Source organism: Nuphar pumila, chromosome 11 (assembly GCF_984573655.1).
Source record: "Nuphar pumila chromosome 11, dmNupPumi1.hap1.1, whole genome shotgun sequence".
Lineage (NCBI taxonomy): Eukaryota > Viridiplantae > Streptophyta > Magnoliopsida > Nymphaeales > Nymphaeaceae > Nuphar > Nuphar pumila.
Window position 1 is genome coordinate 109,272,508 of NC_143259.1, and position 23,753 is coordinate 109,296,260.

The window sequence follows — 23,753 nt, forward strand, 5'->3', positions numbered from 1 at the left end:
GTTCTCTGAAATTTGCAATTCGATTGAACTCTTCTTCTTCTTTACAATCTTCCTTATCAACTATGATGGTCTGTCTATTTTATGCCCAAGCTTTTTTTATCCTCTGTATTTTATACTTTTACATTTTAAGACTTTTTTGTTTATCCTGAGAGAGAGAGAGAGAGAGAGATTATCAGTAACCGTTTCTTGGACCCTATCCAAACAGTCTAATGCATGCAGCAAGGCAACCCAGATCCAGCAACGCAGGTGTCTTACCTACGTTGGCCTTCCCAAGTCGTGGTCCCATCCAAAGAGCAGATAAGGATCAAAGGGGAACTTTTGGAGATAAAGAAGGATCCCAAATAAAGAGGAATCCTGCAAAGATAAACCAAAATGTAAACTCCTAAGTAGTTATAAAAACTGTAAGGAAAGGTCTCTATCTACCTAGGACGTAGGCACACATTGCCAAACCAGGTAAAAGTATGAAAGGATTAGGTGACATGCCAAAGCACAAATATTTTGTGATGTGAATTTATCACAGGCCGTTAGTGGCCTTTCATCACCACCATTCATTGTGTAAGGATCTTCATCAAAACGCTGACGACTTGTATTTAGTGGTGAACTGTTTGGAATCATATCAGATCTTGCCAGATCCGAATTTGTTTTGAAATATATGTAGTAAATCTGAATTTGAATTAGGTCTTAAGAAGTAAGATTGAATCTGAATCCAAAATGCATGTCGTAATAAAGATCCAGAAATTAATGGACAAAAACAAGCTAATTATAAATATAAAATTCAATGGGGTCAGACTTTAAATCGAATCAATTTCAGGTCTGATTTAAAATGCTGATTTGAATCTGACCCATATCCAAAAGTAATTCAATTAACAGATTTGATTATAGGTTTGGATCTTAATTAACTATATATATGGAGAAAAAAATGTTGGATTCCGATAGAATATGCAGTCAGATCTGATTTGCTTGCTACCCTACCATGTATAGAAACTATGTGGGGAATGAGGATGTTATTTGGACCCACAGTTCTTATGGTGAAATTCATATGATATAGTCGATAATACTGAATACTTAGCCCACATCTCACTTGGAAACCATGAATCTCACCCGAGGTATACGAGAGTAGGGCCCACACACACTTCAATAAGCTGAGATAGAGGCTGTAATTTGTTTATATACAATAGTAATTTGGTTATGTACAGTATGGTTACAAAGGTTTATGGTCAACATGAAGTGATAGGATCATGTCAAAGGTGTACCTTTTGAGGGATATTACTGTTCCATCACAGGTGCATTGAAAGCCATTCATCTATCCATGTGATGAACGGCAACTCAAACACCATGGTTGGATAATTTACCTCACAGATTGGTCTTAACAAAATTTAAAGATGTTCATCTTATAGATGGGCAATCAAATTAAAATTTGTAATAGCATTTTAATATTTTTATGACGTGTCCACTGCTGGTTAAAAGTTGTCAGATACATTTCCATTAAGTTGAGAATCATTATTAGAGTTGTAACTGGTTGATCTAAAATTAAGACCCAAATCTCACCCAATCTAATTGGGATTCAGGTCCATTTAGAAGTTGTGGACTCATAAGGGTTAACCGGTTCGGGTACATTCTGAGTCAGGTACAATCAATCGGGTTTTTTAATAGACCCATTTTGATTTGGGTTGAGTTAGGTTTGGGTCTGGGTATCGATAAAAAAAAGTATGCCCCATATAAGTAAATGGGTTCGGCTTTTAGCTCAGGTTTTGATATGGTTGGTATTATAGACCCCATTTTTATGAGGAGGAACCCTTGTTGAGAACCAGGTCGTTTAGTGGGCCCCACCCCTCAAGGGAGACCTTGAGGGGGGGTAATCGAAAATGAAGCACTCATGAAGCCCACTAGTTAAAGGTACTAAACATATGTAAATTGATAGAATTAATTGTTTATTAAGAAGTTTACATGCTTAAAATAATAAGTTTAGTAACTATTCTAATTAATTTCAAATTTTAAATATAAAAAATATTTTTGTACAAATTAATTATTTCAACTTGAAATAAAAAAGATTCAAATGAGATATCATACTAAAAATGTATCAAATTCAATGAGTTTTTCAGTATTATTAAGAATGGTAAATGAGCCAAATGAATTAAACAAGGCATGTTCAGTCTCGGCTCATTTGCCAGTGGATTCAATTAGTGGCTCTTCTAATCTTCATTTATAGCCTGTCAGAGCTTGACAAGACCATCCAACCATGAGCAGGCTCGTGTAAAAACAATGATTCATGTTATTTATAATGGAATATATATATATATATATATATGGTCAAAATAATATTTTTATATATTATACTTAAAAATTTATTTCAATTCAATTTTTATTGTTCTATGATCTTTAGTGATACACAACACATATTGAAATTATTAAAATGATTGAGTTCTTTATTTTTACCTCAAAGAAACCACTTTGCAACCGTATATCAGAATTCAGTGATTTTTGATGTGTAGTGATTCGGAGTGGCCTATGAGACATGGGTCATGGACACGTGGCCTACCACCAATGTACGCAACTATCTATTTGCTCTAAATAAACTTAACAAATTCCAACAAAGGCCTTATAAATGGTGATGCTTCAAACTGAACTAAGCATTATGGGGCCTACATGAGTGCAAGCGCGAGCGATATTAGCTCACTAGAGCCAAGTTGGGGAATGAAATGACCAAAAAAAAAAACCCAACTCGAGAAATGGGTAAACAACTATCATATATATATATATATATATATATATATATATATATATATATATATATATATATATATATATATATATATATATCCTAATCAATGATGTGCTAACTCCTTTATGTTGTTTAGATAAGATTACAATCAACCACAATCACTATTTTCTAAAACATTAGATTTCATTATCTCAAGTAAAATATGAATTTTACAACATGCCTGAGAGCATAGAAAACATTCAAGAAAAATGTGAAGTCAGATTTTTATGCCAGCAAAATTTTTAACATAGTAAATATTCGATGTGAAAACAACTAATAACAAACATGAATAGGGCAGCTCAACAAACTAAGAACTCAAACTTCTCAAGGCTACCAGATCCGAATGTAAACAATCCTGTTTGAGCAAACAAAAAAATAAAACCATGACAGTCAATTAACACAATGATACAACAGCTTAACACTATTTTAAACAAGCATTAGGGGGGTATGTTGTAGGTTGAAATCATGTCCCATTGTTTTCCACATTGAGTTGTGATGAAAGGCCACTAACTGCCTGTGATGATTTCACATTACAAAATATTTGTGTTTTCGATTATGAATTCGATCTAAAATTAAGACCCAAATCCCACCCAATCTAATTGGGATTCAGGTCCATTTAGAAGTTGTGGACTCATATGGGTTAACCAGTTTGGGTACATTCATAGTCTTGTACAATCAATTGGGGTTTTTAATAGACCCATCTTGATTTGGGTTGGGTTCGGGTGTGGGAATCCCTAAAAAAAGTAGGCCCCATATCAGTAAATGGGTTGGTTTTTAGCTTGGGTTTTGATATGATTGGTATTATAGACCCCATTTTTATGACGAGGAACCCTTGCTGAGAATCAGGTCATTTAGTGGGCCCTACCCCTCAAGGGAAACCTTGAGGGGGGTTATCGAAACTGAAGACCTCATGAATTCCACTAGTTAAAGGTACTAAAACATATGTAAATTAATAGAATTAATTGTTTAATAAGAAGATTACATGCTTAAAATAATAAGTTTATTAACTATTCTAATTAATTTCAATTTTTAAATATAAAAAATATTTTTATACCAATCAATTATTTCAACTTGAACTAAAAAGGATTCAAATGAGATATCATACTAAAAATGTATCAAATTCAATGAGTTTTTCAGTATTATTAAGAATGGTAAATGAGCCAAATGAATTAAACAAGGCATGTTTAGGCTCGGCTCATTTGCCAGTGGATTCAGTTAGTGGTTCTTCTAATCTTCATTTATAGCCCATCAGAGCTTGACAAGACCATCCAACCATGAGCAGACTCGTGTAAAAACAATGATTCTTGTTATTTATATTGGAATATATATATATAATAGTTAAAATAATATTTTTATATATTATACTTAATAGTTTATTTCAATTTAAATTTTATTGTTCTATGATCTTGAGTGACACACAACACATATTGAAATTATTAAAAATGATTGAGTTCTTTATTTTTATCTCAAAGAAATTACTTTACAACCGTATATCAGAATTCAGTGATTTTTGATTTGTAGTGATTCAGAGAGGCCTATGAGACATGGGTCATGGACAGATGACCCACCACCAATGTACGCAACTAGATATGTGCTCTAAATAAACTTAATAAATGCTAACAAAGGCCTTATACATGGTGATGCTTCAAACTGAATTAGGCACTAGGGGGGCTACCTGATCACAAGCGCAAGTGATATTAGCTCACTAGAACCAAGTTCGTGAATGAAATGACAAAAAACAAGAACCGAGCTGAAGAAATGGGTAAACAATTATGACAATATATATATATATATATATATATATATATATATATATATATATATATATATATATATATATATATATATATATTGATGCAAACTACGTGTCGGGTGTGACACTAAAGAACATCCAAGCACAAAATCCTATGATACTATGGGAAATGAGCTAATCTAGGAAAACGAAGTGACAACCTAGAAAATTTAAATTAGGTATGCTGACAAATATATATATATATATATATATATATATATGTCCTAATCAATGAGGTGCTAACTCCTTTGTGTTGTTTATATATAAGATTACAATTAACCACAATCAATGTTCTCTAAAACATTAGATTTCATTATCTCAACTAAAATATGAATTTTACAACATGCCTGAGAGCAGAGAAACGTGCAAGAAAAATGTGAACTGAGATTTTTATCTAAGCAAAAATATTAACATAGTGAATATTCGATGTGAGCTCAACTAGTAACAAACATGAATAGGGCAGATTAGGAAATTAAGAACCCAAACTTCTTAAGGCTACCAGATCCCAATGTAAACAATCCCCTTTGAGCAAATAGAAAAATAAAACCATGGCAGCCAATTAACACAATGATACATCAGCTTAACATTGTTTTAAACAAGCATTAGGGGGTATGTTGTAGGTTGAAATCATGTCCCACTGTTTTTCACAATGAGTAGTTGTGATGAAAGGCCTCAAACTGCCTGTGATGATTTCACATTACAAAATATTTATGTTTTGCCCCCTCCCCCCCCCGGCAAAGTTAGAATCAGAATACCCAATGATCTTTAACTGGTTATATTTGTCTTGGCATCCCGCAAAGTCAGAATCAGAATACCCAATGATCTCCAACTGATCTAACTTCCTGTATGTGAGCATGTAACATTTTGTTCTCTGCAAATACTGTATAACCCGTTTGGTTGCTTTTCAATGATCCATACCTAGGTTACTAAGATATCTGACTAACATCCCAACAATGTGTGCTAAATCAAGATGTGTATATACATGAGAATATATAAGACTCCCCACAACAAATGCATAAAGAATCTGTTCCACAACCTTAATTTCAGACTGGTGTTTGGGGCATTGAGCAAGACTAAATTTTTCTCTTTTAGTAACAAGTGTATCTCCTGGTTTGCAATCCTTCATGCCATATCTTTCTAGAATCCTTTCAATATAGCACTTTTGTGATAATCCAAGAATACCCCGAGAATGATCTCGATGTATTTGGATCCCTAATATAAAAAAGGCATTCTCGAGATCTTTCATTTCAAATTTCTTTGTTAGAAATCTCTTGGTTTCGTGCAGTATGCCTATATCATTACTGGTAAGCAATATCTCATCCACATACAAAATTAAAAAAATAAGTTTACTCTCATTGAACTTATGGTATATGCATTCATCAACCATATTCATCTCAAAACCAAATTAGAGGGCAACTTGATGAATTTTATGATACTACTGACAAGAATTAATGATAATTTTATAATAATGTTTATCTTGTTGTAGCATCAAATAATGGTTGCCCTTTCAATAAACTCATGAACACAATGGTGTAGTAGAAAAAAATATCATCATTTGTTGAAATAGGCTTGACATTGTTGTTCAGTGCATTCTTGGACAACATATTTTGGGTCAATGCCTTTAGAATTGCAACTTATCATATCAACAAGCTTTCTATATCTAATCTTAATCAAAACTCCTCATACAAGCTCATTCTCAAGCATGTCTATGGGTATGAACATTTGAATTTTTTTGGGTGCACATGTTATTCATATTTGGTCTCATATGCTAATTCCAAACTTTTTCCTAAGTCTAAGCCCTATGATTTCTTGGGAGTATAAAGATTGCCTTTGTTATTTCTCAATAACTATAAAAACCTTTGTCACAGGGTATGTTGTCTTTGATGAAGATAAATTTTTCAATATTAGAAAAAAAGAGCTTCTCACATCTCAAGAACTGTAAATTTGGAGTCAAAATCAGAAAGTCAATCCTCCTAAAAGTCCAACACAGGGTTTACCTTTAGTTCCAATTCTTTTGCTTAATCTCATAGGTTACCATTGAATTGTCATGCATAATTAGAATACTAAACTATCCACCAACCTATCTAATCAAATGTCCAAGGGTCTCCTAATTGTTGCATGCCTAATAGGCTAACTCCTCTCGAGACTCCTATCATTGAATCACAACCTGAGCCTAAAATTCCCATAACAGTCCAGCCTAGTCAACCAAGTGGATCCAATGACAAGTGGATCAGATTCAGGTTCGGTCCCACCTAGGTCTGAACCATTTTCAACACCATCCACCAGCAATCAACTTAAGCTGACAACATTGGAACCCCAAAAGGCAAAGAACAATGCGATCTTGACGTTTATATGATAACCCCAGCCTTTGGTCTGACTTTTTTCTTTCTTTTTTTTCTTTTATCTTACTATTGATTTAGTCTGAGCAAGTTGGAAATTTGGCTCTTATCTTATGCATATTGTCCGGGTTATTACAAGAAGCATTTAGTCTGTTGGCTAGCTTTCATTAGAAAAAAGAACATACCACCACCAAGAAAAAAGAAACCAAATGAAACAAATGCATGGAAGCTTGACGGAGAACAACAAAACACAACCACACCAAGAAAAAAGAAAAGACGATAACAAACCCAGCAACGATCGACCAACATCAGCAATCTTGCACCACCACCACGAATCTTGAACCACCAACACCAGCAAGAAACTAAAAACCATTCAAGAAAACTCTCTCTCTCTCTCTCTTTTCAGACCCAATTTGCTGCGTGGATGACATTGACAAGATTCTGCGGAATGCCGTTGGGAAAGTATCGGTACTTCAACGCCATGAACGTCCGCATCGTTATAAGGCTGCCGCTCCAACCCACGTTGAAAGTGGCCATCACCTGCACTTTCATCCAAGGCTCCGAGAACCCGTAGAAGACCATAAAGAACCCTGCGACATCATCCATTGTCCCCGAGAAATCGCAGGCGATCATCAGATGCCTGACGTCGTACAACCTTGGGAAGAAGATTCTAACCCACCTAAGGAACTCTTGCTACATTTTACACACGTGCCCCCAGACGACCTTCAGGAGGAAGCATAATTTGTAGAACACCCCTAACACCACCCACGTGATGCCGTCATTCAAGAACAAGCCCGAGCACCTGAACTCGGAGCCGAGGACATTCAGGTCGATGCCGTTCTGCAGGTTAACGTCGACGTCGATGCCATACTCCGTCAGATACTGCCGGAAGTCAGCGCTGATCTCATTTGGGGAGTTGGCGACCTTGACGTGGAATGCCAAGACGAACTCCTTGCTAGTGCGGGGGTGGGTGGGGAGGTTGCCGTGCTCGTCGAAGAAGGTGAGGCCGATCTCCAAGAGGCGGAGTCGGCCGGTGCTGATGTTTTCGGCGAAGTGGGCGTAGATGGCGTCCGTTATGTTTTCGCCCCCGGGCAGTAGTAAGAGGTCGCAGCTGGCTTTGACATAGATGGGATGCACGGTGACGTAGGAGTAGTTGTGGATTATGTGGTCTCGGACGTACTCCATCACTATGTGGACGTTGTCAACCCTTACTTGCACGGCTGTGTCATGTTCCATGGCGTAAGTAAATGCCAAGAAATCGAAAGAAGGTAGAGCGCAAGAAGACGGAAGGAATTACCCAGCAGGTCTCTCTCTCTCTCTCTCTCGTGAAAAAGTGAAATGCCAAGAAGATGAAAGAAGGAATCGGTCAAGACGGCAGGGAAGGGATTACCCCCCCCCCCCCCCCCCTCCTCTCTCTCTCTCTCTCTCTCTCTCTCGTGAAAAGTGAAATGCCAAGAAAATGAAAGAAGAGAGCAAGAAGGCAAGGAAGGGATGTCTCTCTCTATCTACCTCTATGGATATATAGGTTCGTTTTGCGTGGTGATGATGTTAAGTAGTTGGCTTCTTGATTATACTGTTACACTTTCAGAGAGAGAGAGAGATTATACTGTTACACACACGTTGAGTCTTTGAAGTATGGAGTTCGAAGGGAGTACCCTATATAACGAGGTCAGATCAGGTGATATAACTAAGCACGAATCTTTTGTGCTTTGAAATCTGTGATGTCGTAGCCTTGATCTATTTGTAACCATTACATCATCAGGTTTTGGTGAACCCATAGATTACACAAAATGAACGGTGGTGATGAAGTGCCATGGTTGGTGGTGATTTTTGACAACAACAAAATTTTGTGATTTGGAGTTTACAAGTCAATCCCCACCGCACATCTCACATGGGGAACAGTGGAAACGGTTCGGCTGAGATGTTGGGTGGGGATTCGGTATGACCCGATCTGCAATCGTGTTTTTTTGTTCTATCATATGGTAATACAACCATTAATGTTGGTCTTGAATCTTTGATGCCTCCTCTAAAATTTGGGTTCCACATCCCTATATCATCTACTTATTCAAGTTGTTTTGATAAAATCTCACCCTATAGATGGATTCAGCATGGTTAATTTAATGAGATTGTCCTTTGATTGTATAGTTTTTTGAACAAAATCCTGTGTTTTATTAATCACACAATTTTGTATTTTGTCAGCAGTTTATTTTTGCATCACCAAAAATCTTGCAAACAGATTGAAATATTTCAGCAATTTAAATACTATTTTTGCTAAAGAAATGTATGTGGAGTCTGATTTGATCAAAACAACTTGCGTCAATAAAATCCCAATAAGGGTTATGAAGATAGGGATAACATTAGGCATGAGCAACAGATTTGCCTCTAAGAACCTTTTGTTTTTGTGCACCTTTTAGAATTTTAGCTAGCAGGAGGGGTTGATGATGTTAGTTTTCAGTTAGCAGTAAAACTTGAGCAGATCACGCCACTGTCCATTGTTTTCAATTTAGGAGTGTCAACTGGTTGGACGTCTGCCAAAATAGATGGGTTCAGAGTTCGGACTTAGATTGGGCTTAGTTAGAAGGCATCAATATCATATATGAATTGAGATATAGTCAGATTTTTAATTAGAAAAACCATACTCTGATAAAGATTATAAAAACTTGGCCCAAGTCAAAAATAATATTTTTAGGGTTATTAATATTAAAAATTTGCAAACTTATTCTGGTTGGATCCAAGTTTAATATAAAATTTGATCCAAGTTTAATATAAAATTTCATAAAACATACCGGGGTTGTTTAATAATCAAATTTCACGAGAACAAGCAAAATAATTAAATCTTATAGTTCGATCTCTCCCACCAAGTTCCATACTAAGATGGAACTATCAAACCAAGGTTATTTTCTGAAACAAAATATCCTATATATTGCTCTCTTGAGTGAGGTGAGCCAAGAAGAGCAAGAATCATACTCGTTCAAATAGGCTTTTACTGAACCTAAGTCAAGGCCCTATGTCAAAACCAAACCTAAGCCTTTGTCTTTTCAAAAAATGCTATAAATCTAGTTAGGTGTAAATACATTTATAAGATTAAAAGGCATCACAATATAACCATAGCCAAATATAAAACTCATCTTATTAGCAAAGGGTACAATCAACAAGAGGGAGTTGATTACTTTGAAGCATTTAGCCCGGTTATTAAACCTATATCAACTTGAATGGTTCTCTCAATTGCAGTCAATTTAGGATGGTTGATCCATTAGTTGAACATAAATAACATTGTAAGAGGATTTGAATATGAATAAACATCTTAAATTTAAAAATAAGAGTCATCCAAACTTTGTGTGCAAACTTAACAGTGCTCTTTATGATTTAAATAAGCTTCTAGGATGTGGTTTGAAAGACTACGTATTTATTTTAAAATATTAAGTTTTACTGAATCAAAAGTTGATCCATCCTTATTTATCTGCCATAAAAATTGTATACACACATTTGTCCTATTTTATGTTGATGATATTATTATTATAAAAAACTCATGTAAAAATATTAAGCAGATTATACAAGATTTTGAATGCAAATTTTCTATCAAAGATTTAGGCTCTTTGCACTACTTTCTTATAATAAAAATTGCTTATGAATCCTCAAGAATTGTGCTCTGTCAGAGAAAATATGTATAGACCTCTTGCTCAAAATAGAGATGATAAATTGTAAATCAGTTAACACTCTAACAACACCAAAGGTGATTTTGTCCAAGAATGGAGGAACATTATATATTAGAAAATACCACTCAATATGTGAGCATACAATATATCACTTTTATCATACCTGATATTGTATATTTAATCAATAAAGTCTATCAGTTTATACATAAACCAAATTAAGATAACTGGCTCATAGAAAAAGGATTATGGGTTATCTCACATTAAATTGGCGATGGATTAGCGGTGGATATTATCCATCGTTATTTTTTAATAAAAATTTAAAAAAATTTGAAATATTTTGAAACTCGAGAAAAATTTCTCGTTATACATATAAAAAAAAAATACACATAAAAAATACATATACAGGTGAAACAAATTTAACACAAGTTCTCAGTTAAGCAAACTTTAACAACCAAATACAGTGATTGCCATGTTATAATTAGTTACAAGTACGTCAAATAAATTAAACAAACAAATCTAATCCTCACCAAGATTTTGGGCATCAACCTCCATGCCTCCATCAACTCCTCTATGCTGATCATCTCCAGCATCCTACAAGAGAACCAAAATGTTAGTATTTATAAGTAAAATATAATGAAATAAATTATACGCAATGCACCTAATCTAATACAACAAAGTAAATGGTTGAATGACATATAGACTAACAATAAACTGAAGGACATTAATAGAATTCAAATATATGTTCTAAGACTAGAAAAAAAATTATAGTGATTCAATCATGCATATATGTGTTCTAAGGTTGCCAAAGAATGTCACAGTGATTCACGTATGCATATATGGTTTATAAGGCTATCAAATAAATGTATTATGTATCACAATCATGCATATATGTGTTACAAGATAGTAAAAAAACTTTCATAATGATGAAATCATGCTTATATGTATTCTAATGTTGTCAAAAAACTTTCATAGTGATTCAATCATGCTCATATGTGTTCTAAAGCAGTAAAAAAACTTGCATATTGATTCAATCATGGATAAATGTGTTCTAAAAAAAAATTTATAGTAATTCAATAATGCATATCAGTGTTCTAAGGCAGTAAAACAATTTCATAGTGATGAAAGCATGCTTGTATGTGTTCTAAGGTTGTCAAAAAACTTTCATAGTGATTCAATCATGCATATATATGTTCTAAGGTTGTCAAACAACTTTCATATTGATTCAATCATGCATATATGTGTTATAAGGCAGTAAAAAAACTTTCATATATGTTAATATCATGCTCATATGTGTTATAAGGCAGTAAAAAAACTTTCATAGTAATTCAATCATGCTCATATGTCTTCTAAGGCAGTCAAAAAACTTTATATGTGATTCAATCATATGTATCATGTTCTAAGGTAGTAAAAATTTTTTATAGTGATTCAATCATGCATATATGTGTTATAAGGCATTAAAAAACTTTCATGTATGCTAATATCAAGCTCATATGTGTTATAAGGTTGTCATAGTGATGAAAGCATACTTGTATGTGTTATAAGGTTGTCAAAAAACTTTTTTAGTGATTAAATCATGCATATATGTGTTGTAAGGTTCTAAAAAAACTTTCATAGTGATTCAATCATGCGTATATATGTTATAAGGGTGTCATAAAAATTGTATAGTGAATCAATCATACATATATGTGTTATAAGGTGTTAAAAAAATTCATAATGAGGCAATCATGCAACTTTGTACTTTTCTGCTCTTAACTCTTCCTAAGAGTACATGCAACAATCATCACTTGAATACTTGCAGTCCCCAAATAAAAAGGCCAAAATTAATATTGAAAACAAAGAAGACGTAATAAGAAATATTTTAATTGATAAGCATACCTTAAGTTGCTTGACAAGCTCTGGTTGATTGATTTGGCATGATACATTCCATCTCTCATGGGGCAAAACTATATATGATTCTTCTCTCCCTCTCTGTAAACTCTCTTTTCACCGACCCACCACCCTCTTTTACCGTGGACGGAGGGATGTTGCTGGTTCAAAGAGGGTTTACAGAAAGGGAAAGAAGAAGACCCATGCATTGTAAAGGATTCAAAGAGAGTTTGAATAGAGGGGAAGGGTAGAATACTCGTACATATTATTTTTTTAATAATTTTTCACTTAAAATAGACAGAAAAGCAGTTTCGTTAAATGCTATGTGGCATGCATACGAAAAGTGTAAGGGATGGTCACCATTTTAGCATGAGCCTTATGCTCATTTCCAACATGACCTGATCTGCTTCCGTCCAAAAGTCACCAAACATCGCCTTAATGATACTGGCTATTGTGCAAACTTTAGTGGACATCATCATCACCAAATTTTCTAATGAACACTGAAATTCCAGAAAGTCACCCATGTTAGAACATTTATACTTTTGCTCGAATACCTCAAAGCCAACACACCCACACCCAAGTTTTTTTAAAGTGCCACATCGCTGCACCCGCACCTATGTGACATAGCTTTTATGTCATTTTTTCTTTTCACCAGCTTCATCACTAAAATTACAATCTATATATTTTGTTTTTGTTGTATTAATTCTTTATTTATTTTTGTTCAATGTCCTCATCTAAAATTCTAGTTTTGTTTGTACATTTTCTTTGTCTTGGCTAACAAGCACTATTTCTCTGCAAAAACCATTTCTTTACAACTAGAATATTGGTGTGCATAAGGGTATATGAACTGAGATATGAAAGGCAAAAGGTTTAAATTTTCAATATGTCTACATACAACCAGACAACAGCATTGAAGCATGCATCCTGACTTAGCTATCACCATGCTTTCCGTTTCGTGTTTACAAAAGTAGATACCACAAATAATTGATGTAAAAGCCGATTGGGATGGTTTCCACAGACCAAAGAGTAACTGTAACTTATTTAGCTTTTAAGTAATCATATTCTGTAGTGTGAACTTGTAAATAGTGATGATCAATCTCAATTGAAAAACTAGCTAGTATCCATTAGACTTGCACACATTGCAAAAATTAATGGATAATTAAGAAATCAAGAGCTATATATCATACTTTCAAGAGACATGATGAACAAAAGGTAGTGCCCCAATTGCAAAAACATAACTGACTAAGGGTGCAAACAGATTGCATTTGTAATTCAATTCAAATATGATATATTATTTTCAGATATGGATCTTTAAGATAATATCTCAATGTTCTTTTAGATCGGACTTGGATATGCTTAATTAGATTAATTTTGTGCTCGGATGGGATTTACATCAGTATTTTATGTTGGATCTATTTTCTGATTCGAACAAAATCCAATCATGTTTTTACTGGATTCAGTATAACCATATATATTCCAGATCTTGATTCAACCCTACCTCATCATATATCATTCACATCCAACTCTGATAAAAATCTGTCATGCAACTCAAAATCAGAGTGGGTCTTGAATGATCTAGCCCATATCCGACCCGTTTGCACCCCAAGCACAGACTTTCATACATAAACTAAGATGTTGATATTTCATACAAAAAGGACATGGCTTCCATCTTTTTACCATTTAAATCAGCTATCTGGCAGCAAGAATTCTTCCAAACAATACACGTGACAACACTGTAAGAATTAACTAAATTAGGTGTGCCAATTCTAGATTATAGAAAAAAGGACAAAGCTGCAAAGTTGGATGTTTCATTTTAATAACCCCATCCTGACCAGGAAATGATAATTTCTGCAAAGATTCTAAAAGTAAAAACTTACATGTTTCTCATTGCACAACGCTAATGCTCGTCCCAAGAGCATTGCACTGTTTTCTTCCCGGCCTTGCTTCACCGACTGAATAACAGCAGGGGTAATATAAACACCTGCACAACCAAAAGCCCCAAATGGGAATTCCTCATCCAAATACATTTTGCCAAGATTATGATCTTTCAAAAAAAATCTAACAAACACATGGGGAGAAACCAATTGCAAATCCTTTTTCCCATTTAGTATATGTCTGTTTCCCACCAAAAGAAAAAAAAGAATGGGCGTGTTTGGCATCCCATGAAAATCATGACCAAGTTCAGGTCTCGTTACCTGGTCCAGCAGGGAAGAAATACTGCTGGAAAGCTTGAGTGACATTCATAATCATCAACCTGCCAAAGTCATGGTTGCCATGGCTGAACAGGATGTCCAGTGCCCATCTAAGGGCATAGAAGCTGCCCCTGTTCTCATCGAACCCAACCAAGATCTTCATCTTCTTCAACACGGGTGGTGGTAGCCCTTCCTGTTTCTTCTCTTCTTTTGCTTCAGCCCCCTTCAGCTTTGCTTCTTCGCTTGATTCCATGCCTCTCTATCTCGCTATGCACTCTCTGTTTTTTGCAATGCACTATCTGTTTTTCGCTATGCGTTCACCCCAGGGCAAAACTATATACAATTATTCTCTCCGTCTCTGCAAACTCTGTTTTCACCGACCCACCTCCCTCTTTTACCTTGGACGGAGGGATGTTGCTGGTTGAAAGAGGGTTTGCAGAAATGAAAAGAAGAAGACCCATACATTGTAAAGGATTCAAAGAGAGTTCGAACAGAGGGAAAGGGAAAAAGACTTGTACATTTTATTTTTTTAATATTTTTTCATTCAAAATAGACGGAAAAGCAGCTCCGTTTAATGCCAGATCCGTTTAATGCCACGTGACATTCATCCATAGAATATGGGGGATGGTCACGATTTTAGCACGAGGCTTTTGCTCATTTCCATCCTGACCTGCTTCCATTAGAGTCGTAACTAATAGGAATTCCTAACTAATAAGACTTCCAAGAAGATCTTCACTCTCTCTCTATAAATATGATATTTTTTTTCTGGCTGCCTCAAAGAAGTTCAATATTTTCTCGGGAATTTTTTGGAGAGTTTGGCTGAAGAGAAGAGATAGAGAAGAACAAGGAGATGGCCAAAGAACCAAGGGTAGGGTTCAGGTTTGTCCCCACTGAACAAGAGTTGGTGGGGTACTTCCTCCATGAAAGGAAGAAGGCTGCTAATGATGACTCGTATGAGTTCAAAGACTTGATCGCCAGTGTCGACGTCTACTCCATGGCGCCACCTCAACTCATAGGTTCTCTCTCTCTGTCTCTCTCTATTGCATATCCAACCAAAGTCAGCGTACAATAATTTTGATTTTCATAGTTAAGCATATAGACACACACAAAAACCTGTAACAGTGGATGGAAAAACATTGGACGTGTGTTCAACGTCTATCTGATCATTTTAGTTGTAGTCTTTGACTGCTGTGCTCTGGGCGAAAATACAGACTTTAGATGTGGCTAAAGGCTGTTTTTTTGCCTTAATGTGCACCCGACCCAATAGTGGACGATTTGCCTTTATTATTCTCTCTCTCTCTCTCTCTCTAACAAAAATTGTAATAGGAATAGACCTTTTTTCAATTTGATGTTGGGGCTGATTCAGCCCTCCTTATGCTGTATTGGGATAAGTAGGGGATGAATAATTTTACACATTTTTTTTTGTATTTTTGTTCTTTTATACATCTAGGCATTTTCTTGGAAAAAGAAGATTCATCTTCAAGTCTTGTATAGTGCTGCAAAATTCTTAAACTTCAGTAGTACAAAAGAAGAATAATAAAAACACGATCCTTGTGCCTTTCTGCAAATTTGTAGATTAGTATTACTATTGAAGTTATGGAGTTTTGATTAAGGATACCGGTCTCTCTCTCTTTCTCAATATACATATATGTTTTTTTTATTTTGTTCAGTTTTGTGAAAAGATTTTTTATGCGACTTTATGATGATAATGAATACAGAGAAGGCAGTGTATGGGAAGGAACGGTGGTACTTCTTCACCCCAAGATCAAGAAAGTATAAGAACGGGAACAGGCCATGTCGGTCTGCTGGGGATGGCTACTGGAAAGCCACCAGTGGCGATAAGTACATACTTGATGAGAACGACCGAAAGATTGGAACAAGAAAGACGCTTGTATACTACCAAGGGAAGGCTCCCGACGACACCAAGACTAACTGGATCATGCACGAGTTTCGGACCATCGATGATTCTGAAACCAACACCAGTACATCCCTTAAAAGGAAGGCTGGTGATATGAGGGTGATCTCTCTCTCTCTCTCTCCTCGTGTGTTCTATGATAGGGTGCTCCCAAAGTACCTAATGTAGCTTTAGATTCTCAAAATTAATACAACCATGACTTCTATTATCAGGGAGTAGCCGTAGCATTACTCTTTTTTAATAACTAATAACCAATTGTTGTTGCAGTTGGATGATTGGGTTCTCTGCAGAGTGTATGAGAAAGAATGTGAAAGAGGTAAAGCTGAAGTTATTATTACTAAAGAGGATAACAAGAGGGGTTGCCGAAGGAAGGTTGGGGACACCAAAAATTTGAAGACAGGGGATGCAAGTCAGACACCAACGAAGGAACGGAAAGAAGCACTTAAGCCTGATATTGGTAACCTTGGTGGTGTTCAAGCTCCTTCTATGGAGGGAATCATGCCCAATTTTTCTCCTAAAGCTAATAATCAACCACTCGCTTTCATGAGCACCGAACATACTTGGGGGCCTCCGTGTTTGCCTAGTCAACATTTGAGAATGCTTGGGCCACCCATGGAGGCAACAACTAGCGGTTCATGGAATGTTGACACACCTTCAACAAACACCCAACCAAGCCCACCAGCACCACACATTCAACAAGGCTCAGTGCTGTCAAATGTGGAGGTTGATCGCTTTGCACCAACAAATGATGAGCACAATAGTTGCATCGTGAGTGGTTTTCCTGAACCAAACCATTATAGTAGTTCGACTGAGATGGCTGACCCTGCAACAATCATGCCAAAGCTGGAAGCTTCTGAGAATGCTGAGTCAAGCCATCTGTCTGGACTGGAGTTGTCTTCGGATGACAATTCTTGTCACTATCTAAGTTGCATCTATCGTCGTTTCAGCCGGGGAAATCCTTAAAACATTTTGTTGCTTTGTTTACTACTATTTGAATTTCACATGATTTATTTTAGCTCTGTAGTTTCTCCTATAGTATTATTACAAGTGAGCTTGTTAATTAGAAGTGATTGTTTAATGATATGGACCATATATATTTTAATTATTCCTTCATTTTTATCAGTTTAACCATAATATGTCGATTCATTAACCAATTAATATGCTACAATACTCATTTACAAGGCTAATTCATGGACCTGAGATTATCTCCTATATCCTCATCCTAAATATTATAAATGCAGAATAAGGGGCACTAGGTGCTAAAAATTATAGGCTTTGAACTTTTTCTTAAACGATACTCTCACCTTGTGTTATAATAGTGTCATTAAAAATTTGTTTGCCCGTCTTCATGAAGTTTACAATTTTTTTTTTGTTATTTACATGTCATATTGTGAATTTTACCAACAGTTTACCAACAATCACAAAAAGGTGTAACAACCTCTTCCTCTCTCTTAAAAATTGATATAAATAAGAAAAATGAAAAGAATGGTGAAATCCCAGCCCCCCTCTCTGACCCCCACAATGTTAACATATCTCAACATAATCACGTTTTTACCAAGTCACAAAAGCGTGTAACCACTTCTTTCTTTCTTTTAATAATTGTCATAAATAAAAAATCAAAAGAATAGTGAAGTACTTTCTCTCTCTTTCATTTTCACACACACACACATATATATATATATATATATATATATATATATATATATATATATATATATATATATATATATATATATATATAAACTGAATATATTAGGCCCATCTCGTTTTGCCTCATTCTACCCCATAGGTTTTAAGTGTTTTATGATAAATCAAAACCGTTAGATGTGTTTAGCATGCTCGATTTAGTGGAAAAAAACTCTTGGATCATGTCTTTTTTTATGAAAAAAGCATGTTTTTCTGAGTAAAATAAAAACGGGTACCTTCATAGCCATTGATATTGGATCACTGGAAAAACCTGTATACAAGTCAGATTTTGGGGATCCAAAAGCCGGTTTCCACTAAAAAAACTACATATCATATCTACCGTGTTTGAGGTGAGAAAAAATACTTAAAACTATGAGTTTTGAATTGTCCTAATGAGACCTAACGAAAAAGAAGGCCTAAGGAACACATTTCTCTCTCTCTCTCTCTCTCTCTATATATATATATATATATATATTAGTAATGATAAGTAGCTCCCAGAGCACATATTCCCACCTAATAAAAGCTTCAAATTTAAAAAATTTTGAGGTTTTTCTTTGATCAGACCATATAGATATGATCTACGATCATTATTTTAGTGAAAACCAAGTTTTGGATCATGTGATTATGGCAGTGTAAGGCTTTTGAGATCTTTGAAAATCAACGGCTCACAATGTACCAAAATTTCATGACTAAAAAAACTTATTTTTATTTCAAAAAACACGATCCAAGGCATGATTCCCATCCAGTAAACTAGAGAAGAATTGTATATAGTTTTGCCCAGGGGTGGAGGCATGGTGTCAAGCAGAGAGTGCATAGCGAGAGAGAGAGAGGCATGGAGTCAAGCGAAGAAGCAAAGCTGAAGGAGGCAGAAGCAAAAGAAGAGAAGAAACAGGAAGGGCCACCACCACCCGTGTTGAAGAAGATGAAGATCTTGGTTGGGTTCGATGAGAGAGAGGGCAACTTCTAGGCCCTTAGATGGGCACTGGACACCCTGTTCAGCCATGGCAACCATGACTTTGGCAGCTTGACGATTGTGAACGCCACTCAAGCTTTCCAGCAGTATTTCTTCCCTGCTTGACCAGGTAACGAGACACGAACTTGGTCATGATTTTCATGGGATGTGAAAACACGCCCATTTTTTTTTTCTTTTGGTGGGAAACAAGCATTTACGAAATGGGAAAAAGGATTTGCAATTGGTTTCTCCCCATGTGTTTGTTAGATTTTTTTTGAAAGATCACAATCTTGGCAAAATGTATTTGGATGAGAAATTCCCATTTGGGTCTTTTGGTTGCGCAGGTGTTTTATATTACCCCTGTTGTTTATACAGTCGGTGAAGCAAGGCCAGGAAGAAAACAGTGCAAGGATCTTGGGACGAGCATTAGCGTTGTGCAATGAGAAACATGTAAGTTTTTACTTTTGGAATCTTTGCAGAAATTATCATTTCTTGGTCAGTATGGGGTTATTAAAATGAAACATCCAACTTTGCAGGTCATTCTGGTTTTAAGGTCTTGGAAAAACTTGAGAAACATAAGTCTGGTTTATTTTCCGATAATAAATTTGCATTATGCTTATTGTCTGCCATAAGCAAATTTCACAAGTTACCATTTGGTAAGGCTGAGTTTTGCGCACCAGCTCCATTAGAGCCCATTCATGCAAACCTATGAGGCCCTGCACCTGTGCCAACTTGTGAACGGTAAATGTTTTATCTGTTGATGTTTTTTTGAAATTTTCATGGTTGTTTTCTTTGTTCAAAAAGTCAGATGACTTCTCATGTTTCATAAATTTCAAAAATATTGTTGAGAAGCAAATTGATGGTCAAGTCAAGATTTTGACAGTGCTGGGGTTGGTGAGTTTGTTGGTTTTTATAATGATTGTGGCATCAAAAGAGGACTGTTTTGTCCTCACACCCTAGAATAGAAGGGTGTAGTTGAATCAGGGTTTGGCTTTATTGTGTGATGCATCTTTGGATCAAAAATTTTGGGTTGATGCATTCTTAATTGTTGTCTATTCGATTAATTGTGTTTCTACACCAAACCTCAGTCACAACTCAATTTTTTTAGGTGCATGTTATCCACATATGGTTTCCTGTACTAAGTTTAAAATTGACCCAAAGTCCAAACCCTATATTTTTCTTGGTTATGGTTCTAATTATAAGGGTTATAACACATGCTATTTTTTATGGACAATTTCTTCATGCTGATAAATGAGAACCTATCATTTCCCAAGATGTGTCTACTTGGATTCAGAGTCAACGAACCCATTTACCTAAGAATCCTACAACCAGTAAAACTTTAGAAAAGAACTATGAGAGTACTCCCATACTTTATGACCAACCAATAGTCCACTTGTAGTTGTTGATCCACACCCATGGCCAACCAACCAAGCACTATTAGCTCTCATAACCAGCACCCAATGTTTGTTCTCTGTACACAAGTGTCATAACCATCTCATGTGAAAGGCATCCTTGAGCGAGGCCAGGTCCTTGATCCCCAAGCCCTCTTGATCAATGGGTTTGGTGATAGAGGTCAAAGAAGCAAGTTGCGGGCCGATCTAGACCACCCCCGCCTCCCAAAGAAAGTTGAGTGTTTTTCCAAGCCTCTTCTCAACACTTTTTGGTAAGTGAAAAAAATGTAGCATATAAGCAGGGATCGCGAGCAACACATGTTGAATCTACACAAGCCTACCCGGTGCCACCAAAGTACGACCTGCCCAACTTTATGCCCTATTTGCAACCTTGTTTTTCATACGTGACCAATGAGAGTCCCTCAAAACTCTAAGGTATAGAGGAAGACCAATATAATATATTAAAAGCAAAACTGTTCTACAAGAAAAAAAGGAGGATGCGATATCCAAAGTTACTATTGTAATACTTATAAATTAATAATAATAATTTAATAAATAAAGATGAATTTTATGTCTAAAATTTGGGTTGAATTCCTATTTGAATTTGAATTTTATTTGGAATTTAATTTTAATTTGGAGTTGAATTTCATTTGAGATTTAATTTCAGTTTGAATTTGAGTTTCAATTTTAATTTTAATTATAATGTGAATTTAATTTGGATTTGATTTGAATGTGAATTTGAATTTAAGATTTAATTGAATTTTAATTTTGAATTTAATTAGGATTGGATTTTAATTTGGATTTGAAATTAGTTTGAATTATTTAAGAAAATTAGAGCCATAGGGTGGGACATCCCCTATGTGGGCCCCTCCTACTTGTCCTGCTCTTTCTACTTTATCTAAGGTTAAACTAATTAGTTAGTTTCTTAATTCTATCAAGAGTCCTAGTTAGCTAATGTGTTAATTGTTTTTTATTATATGTAGGAGTCGTAATTAGCTTAGGATTTCATAAGTTAATGTGAAATGTAATGTCAATTGCAAGTAAGTAAGCTAGGAAGGAGTTTCCATATGGGATTAGGAAACCCCACATAAAGCTATAAAAGTGGCTCCTATCTCTCCCTCCTCCCACACCCCCCCATAATTTTGCTCTCTCTCTCTCTCTCTCTCTCTCTCTCTCTCATCCCTATTCCTATTTCTTTTTCTATCTTCTTCCTCTCACACCCTCTATCTTTGGAAGAGGAAGTCACTGTTTATGGTGGATGCATATTGGTGGTGCATATAAAGGAGAAACCAAGGTTAAACTGATATAGGTGAGTACCATAGTTGAAATCTCTTTTGTTTTGGCTTTCAACCTTAGTTCTCGATCAAAGTTTGGACTTAGATCAAGTGTTTCCTGCATTTGTAGCCATCGTTTGGTCATGAGTTATTTTTGGGAGTTGTTTCAAATGTGTGAAACCGTAAAACATGAGATTTTTATGAAAAGGGTATGAGAGATCTCTACCAAACATGTTTAGATTTAGGATTGAATCATATAATCCGGATCTTAATTCAAGTTCATGGTTTAGAACCATAGATTGAGTCTATGAATGAGTCGTGCATTTGTTTTCTATGAGACTATGTAAAACTATACTCTAAGGTATACTGTAAAACCCGAGATTTTTTCTTGATAATTAAAGTGAATAAATAATGAATTATTGGTGTATTCATGACTATAATTGTAAATTCTTGATTTTCTTGAAATTCTTAATTTTTTGATATCCTTGATTTTCTTGATTTCAATTAATTATGAACCTTTGTCTCAAGTTATGAAGATTACTTCAAGAATAATTAAAAAATATAAAATATATAGACTAAACAAGAAAGTAAATGATTTGTATATTTTTAGATTATGAATTTTGAAAATTGAATTCAAATTTAATAAATATGTCTAAAATGTTATAATTAGATTTGAGTTTGATTCAAATCTAAATTAAGACTTAATTGAGTGTTAAATTAAAGTTAAAAAATATAATAAATTCTATTTTTGTTGAAATTAAATCTATGATTCTAAATTTAATTCAAAAGTCATACATATGATTCTGTAGGGCATTTTTAATAAATAAATAATATTTTTTACAAGAAAGAAGCTTAAAAATATAAATTAGCCAGTGAATTTAACTAATGATATTTAAATCAAACCCAATTAAATTGAATATAATTCATAACATTTAGATCAATTAAATGATAGATTATATGGGATATAACTCAGGATATCTTGAATCCTATATAATTGGATTTGACCCATAGAGTTGGACGCTATAAAAAATATTATTATTATTCTGACAAAAATTTCGGCCAATCAGTGGCTCACCTATTAAATCAGAGTTGACCTTCATGTTTCACATTTCGAGGGCATCGAAATCGACTATTTACATGCACAAATTGCTATTGATTTGAACATTTTATCAATGACCAAAGTTCATGCCTAATTATAGGTAAAAAAATAACGTTTTTGGATATCGATTAAATTTTTTTGTCAATTCATATGCGTATGATTAAATCTAAGACCACCACAATTATCTATATTTTGAGGGCTATCAAATCCACTATTTAAACATTCAATTCTGATGAATCGTTGGGTCTGTAGACCTCCCGAAAGGTTACCATGTCACTAGAGCACAAGACAAGGTAAAAAAGTTCATACTTTTCTTTTATAGCATAAGTAATTTCAAAATTTATTGAATTAGAACTTATAATTTATTATTTTATTTTATTAATAAAATAAATTAAACTCCGCCTGTGTATAACTGTTTAGTTTTACACTGCCGGTCCCAAGCCCGGATAAAGGAGGAGGGTTGCGGTAGGCCTGTGACAGCCAACATAAAAACTTAGTCATACCCTATGAATATGAACCAATATGAGAATTTTGTTGGGGCGTTCCCTACTGAGCGACGCGTTGTACTCTATAGGCCCGGAGGCAGTGATAAATGGGCAAGGGTTGCTAGGTCGTCGCCCGGAAGCGATGCGTCACATCGGCGCCCGGGTGTGGTGTCAAATAGGCAAGGGTTCCCTCACTTTGTTGGACGGATGGGGGTAAAGAAGTTAGTCCAAGACCAAAAAATTAGGTTAGCCACTTGGAACATAGGGTCTTTAACTGGTAAGTTGGTAGAGTTAGTAGATGTTATGTGTAGGAGAAAGATTGATATTTTATGTCTACAAGAGACC

General features: G+C 35.2%; 2 protein-coding genes across 2 annotated transcripts; one reads left to right on the forward strand and one right to left on the reverse strand.

Moving 5' to 3' along the window:
- Positions 1-7,585: 7,585 nt before the first annotated feature.
- On the reverse strand, positions 7,586-8,128 carry LOC149822786 (putative CCR4-associated factor 1 homolog 6). The gene has a single exon (XM_089980379.1). It carries the CDS (start codon positions 8,126-8,128, stop codon positions 7,586-7,588), a length of 543 nt encoding a protein of 180 aa, XP_089836505.1.
- Positions 8,129-15,456: 7,328 nt separating this feature from the next.
- Positions 15,457-17,484, forward strand: LOC149822787 (uncharacterized). Its single transcript, XM_089980380.1, has 3 exons — positions 15,457-15,622; positions 16,325-16,623; positions 16,789-17,484. The coding sequence occupies exons 1-3, from the start codon at positions 15,457-15,459 to the stop codon at positions 17,482-17,484; spliced, it is 1,161 nt and encodes a 386-aa protein (XP_089836506.1).
- Positions 17,485-23,753: the final 6,269 nt, after the last annotated feature.

Coding starts and splice junctions, on each gene's coding strand:
- LOC149822786 (XM_089980379.1), bottom strand. CDS start 8,128: ATGGAACATGACACAGCCGTGCAAGTAAGGGTTGACAACGTCCACATA.
- LOC149822787 (XM_089980380.1), top strand. CDS start 15,457: ATGGCCAAAGAACCAAGGGTAGGGTTCAGGTTTGTCCCCACTGAACAA. Junction 15,623..16,324: donor GGCGCCACCTCAACTCATAG/GTTCTCTCTCTC, acceptor TAATGAATACAG/AGAAGGCAGTGTATGGGAAG. Junction 16,624..16,788: donor GGAAGGCTGGTGATATGAGG/GTGATCTCTCTC, acceptor TTGTTGTTGCAG/TTGGATGATTGGGTTCTCTG.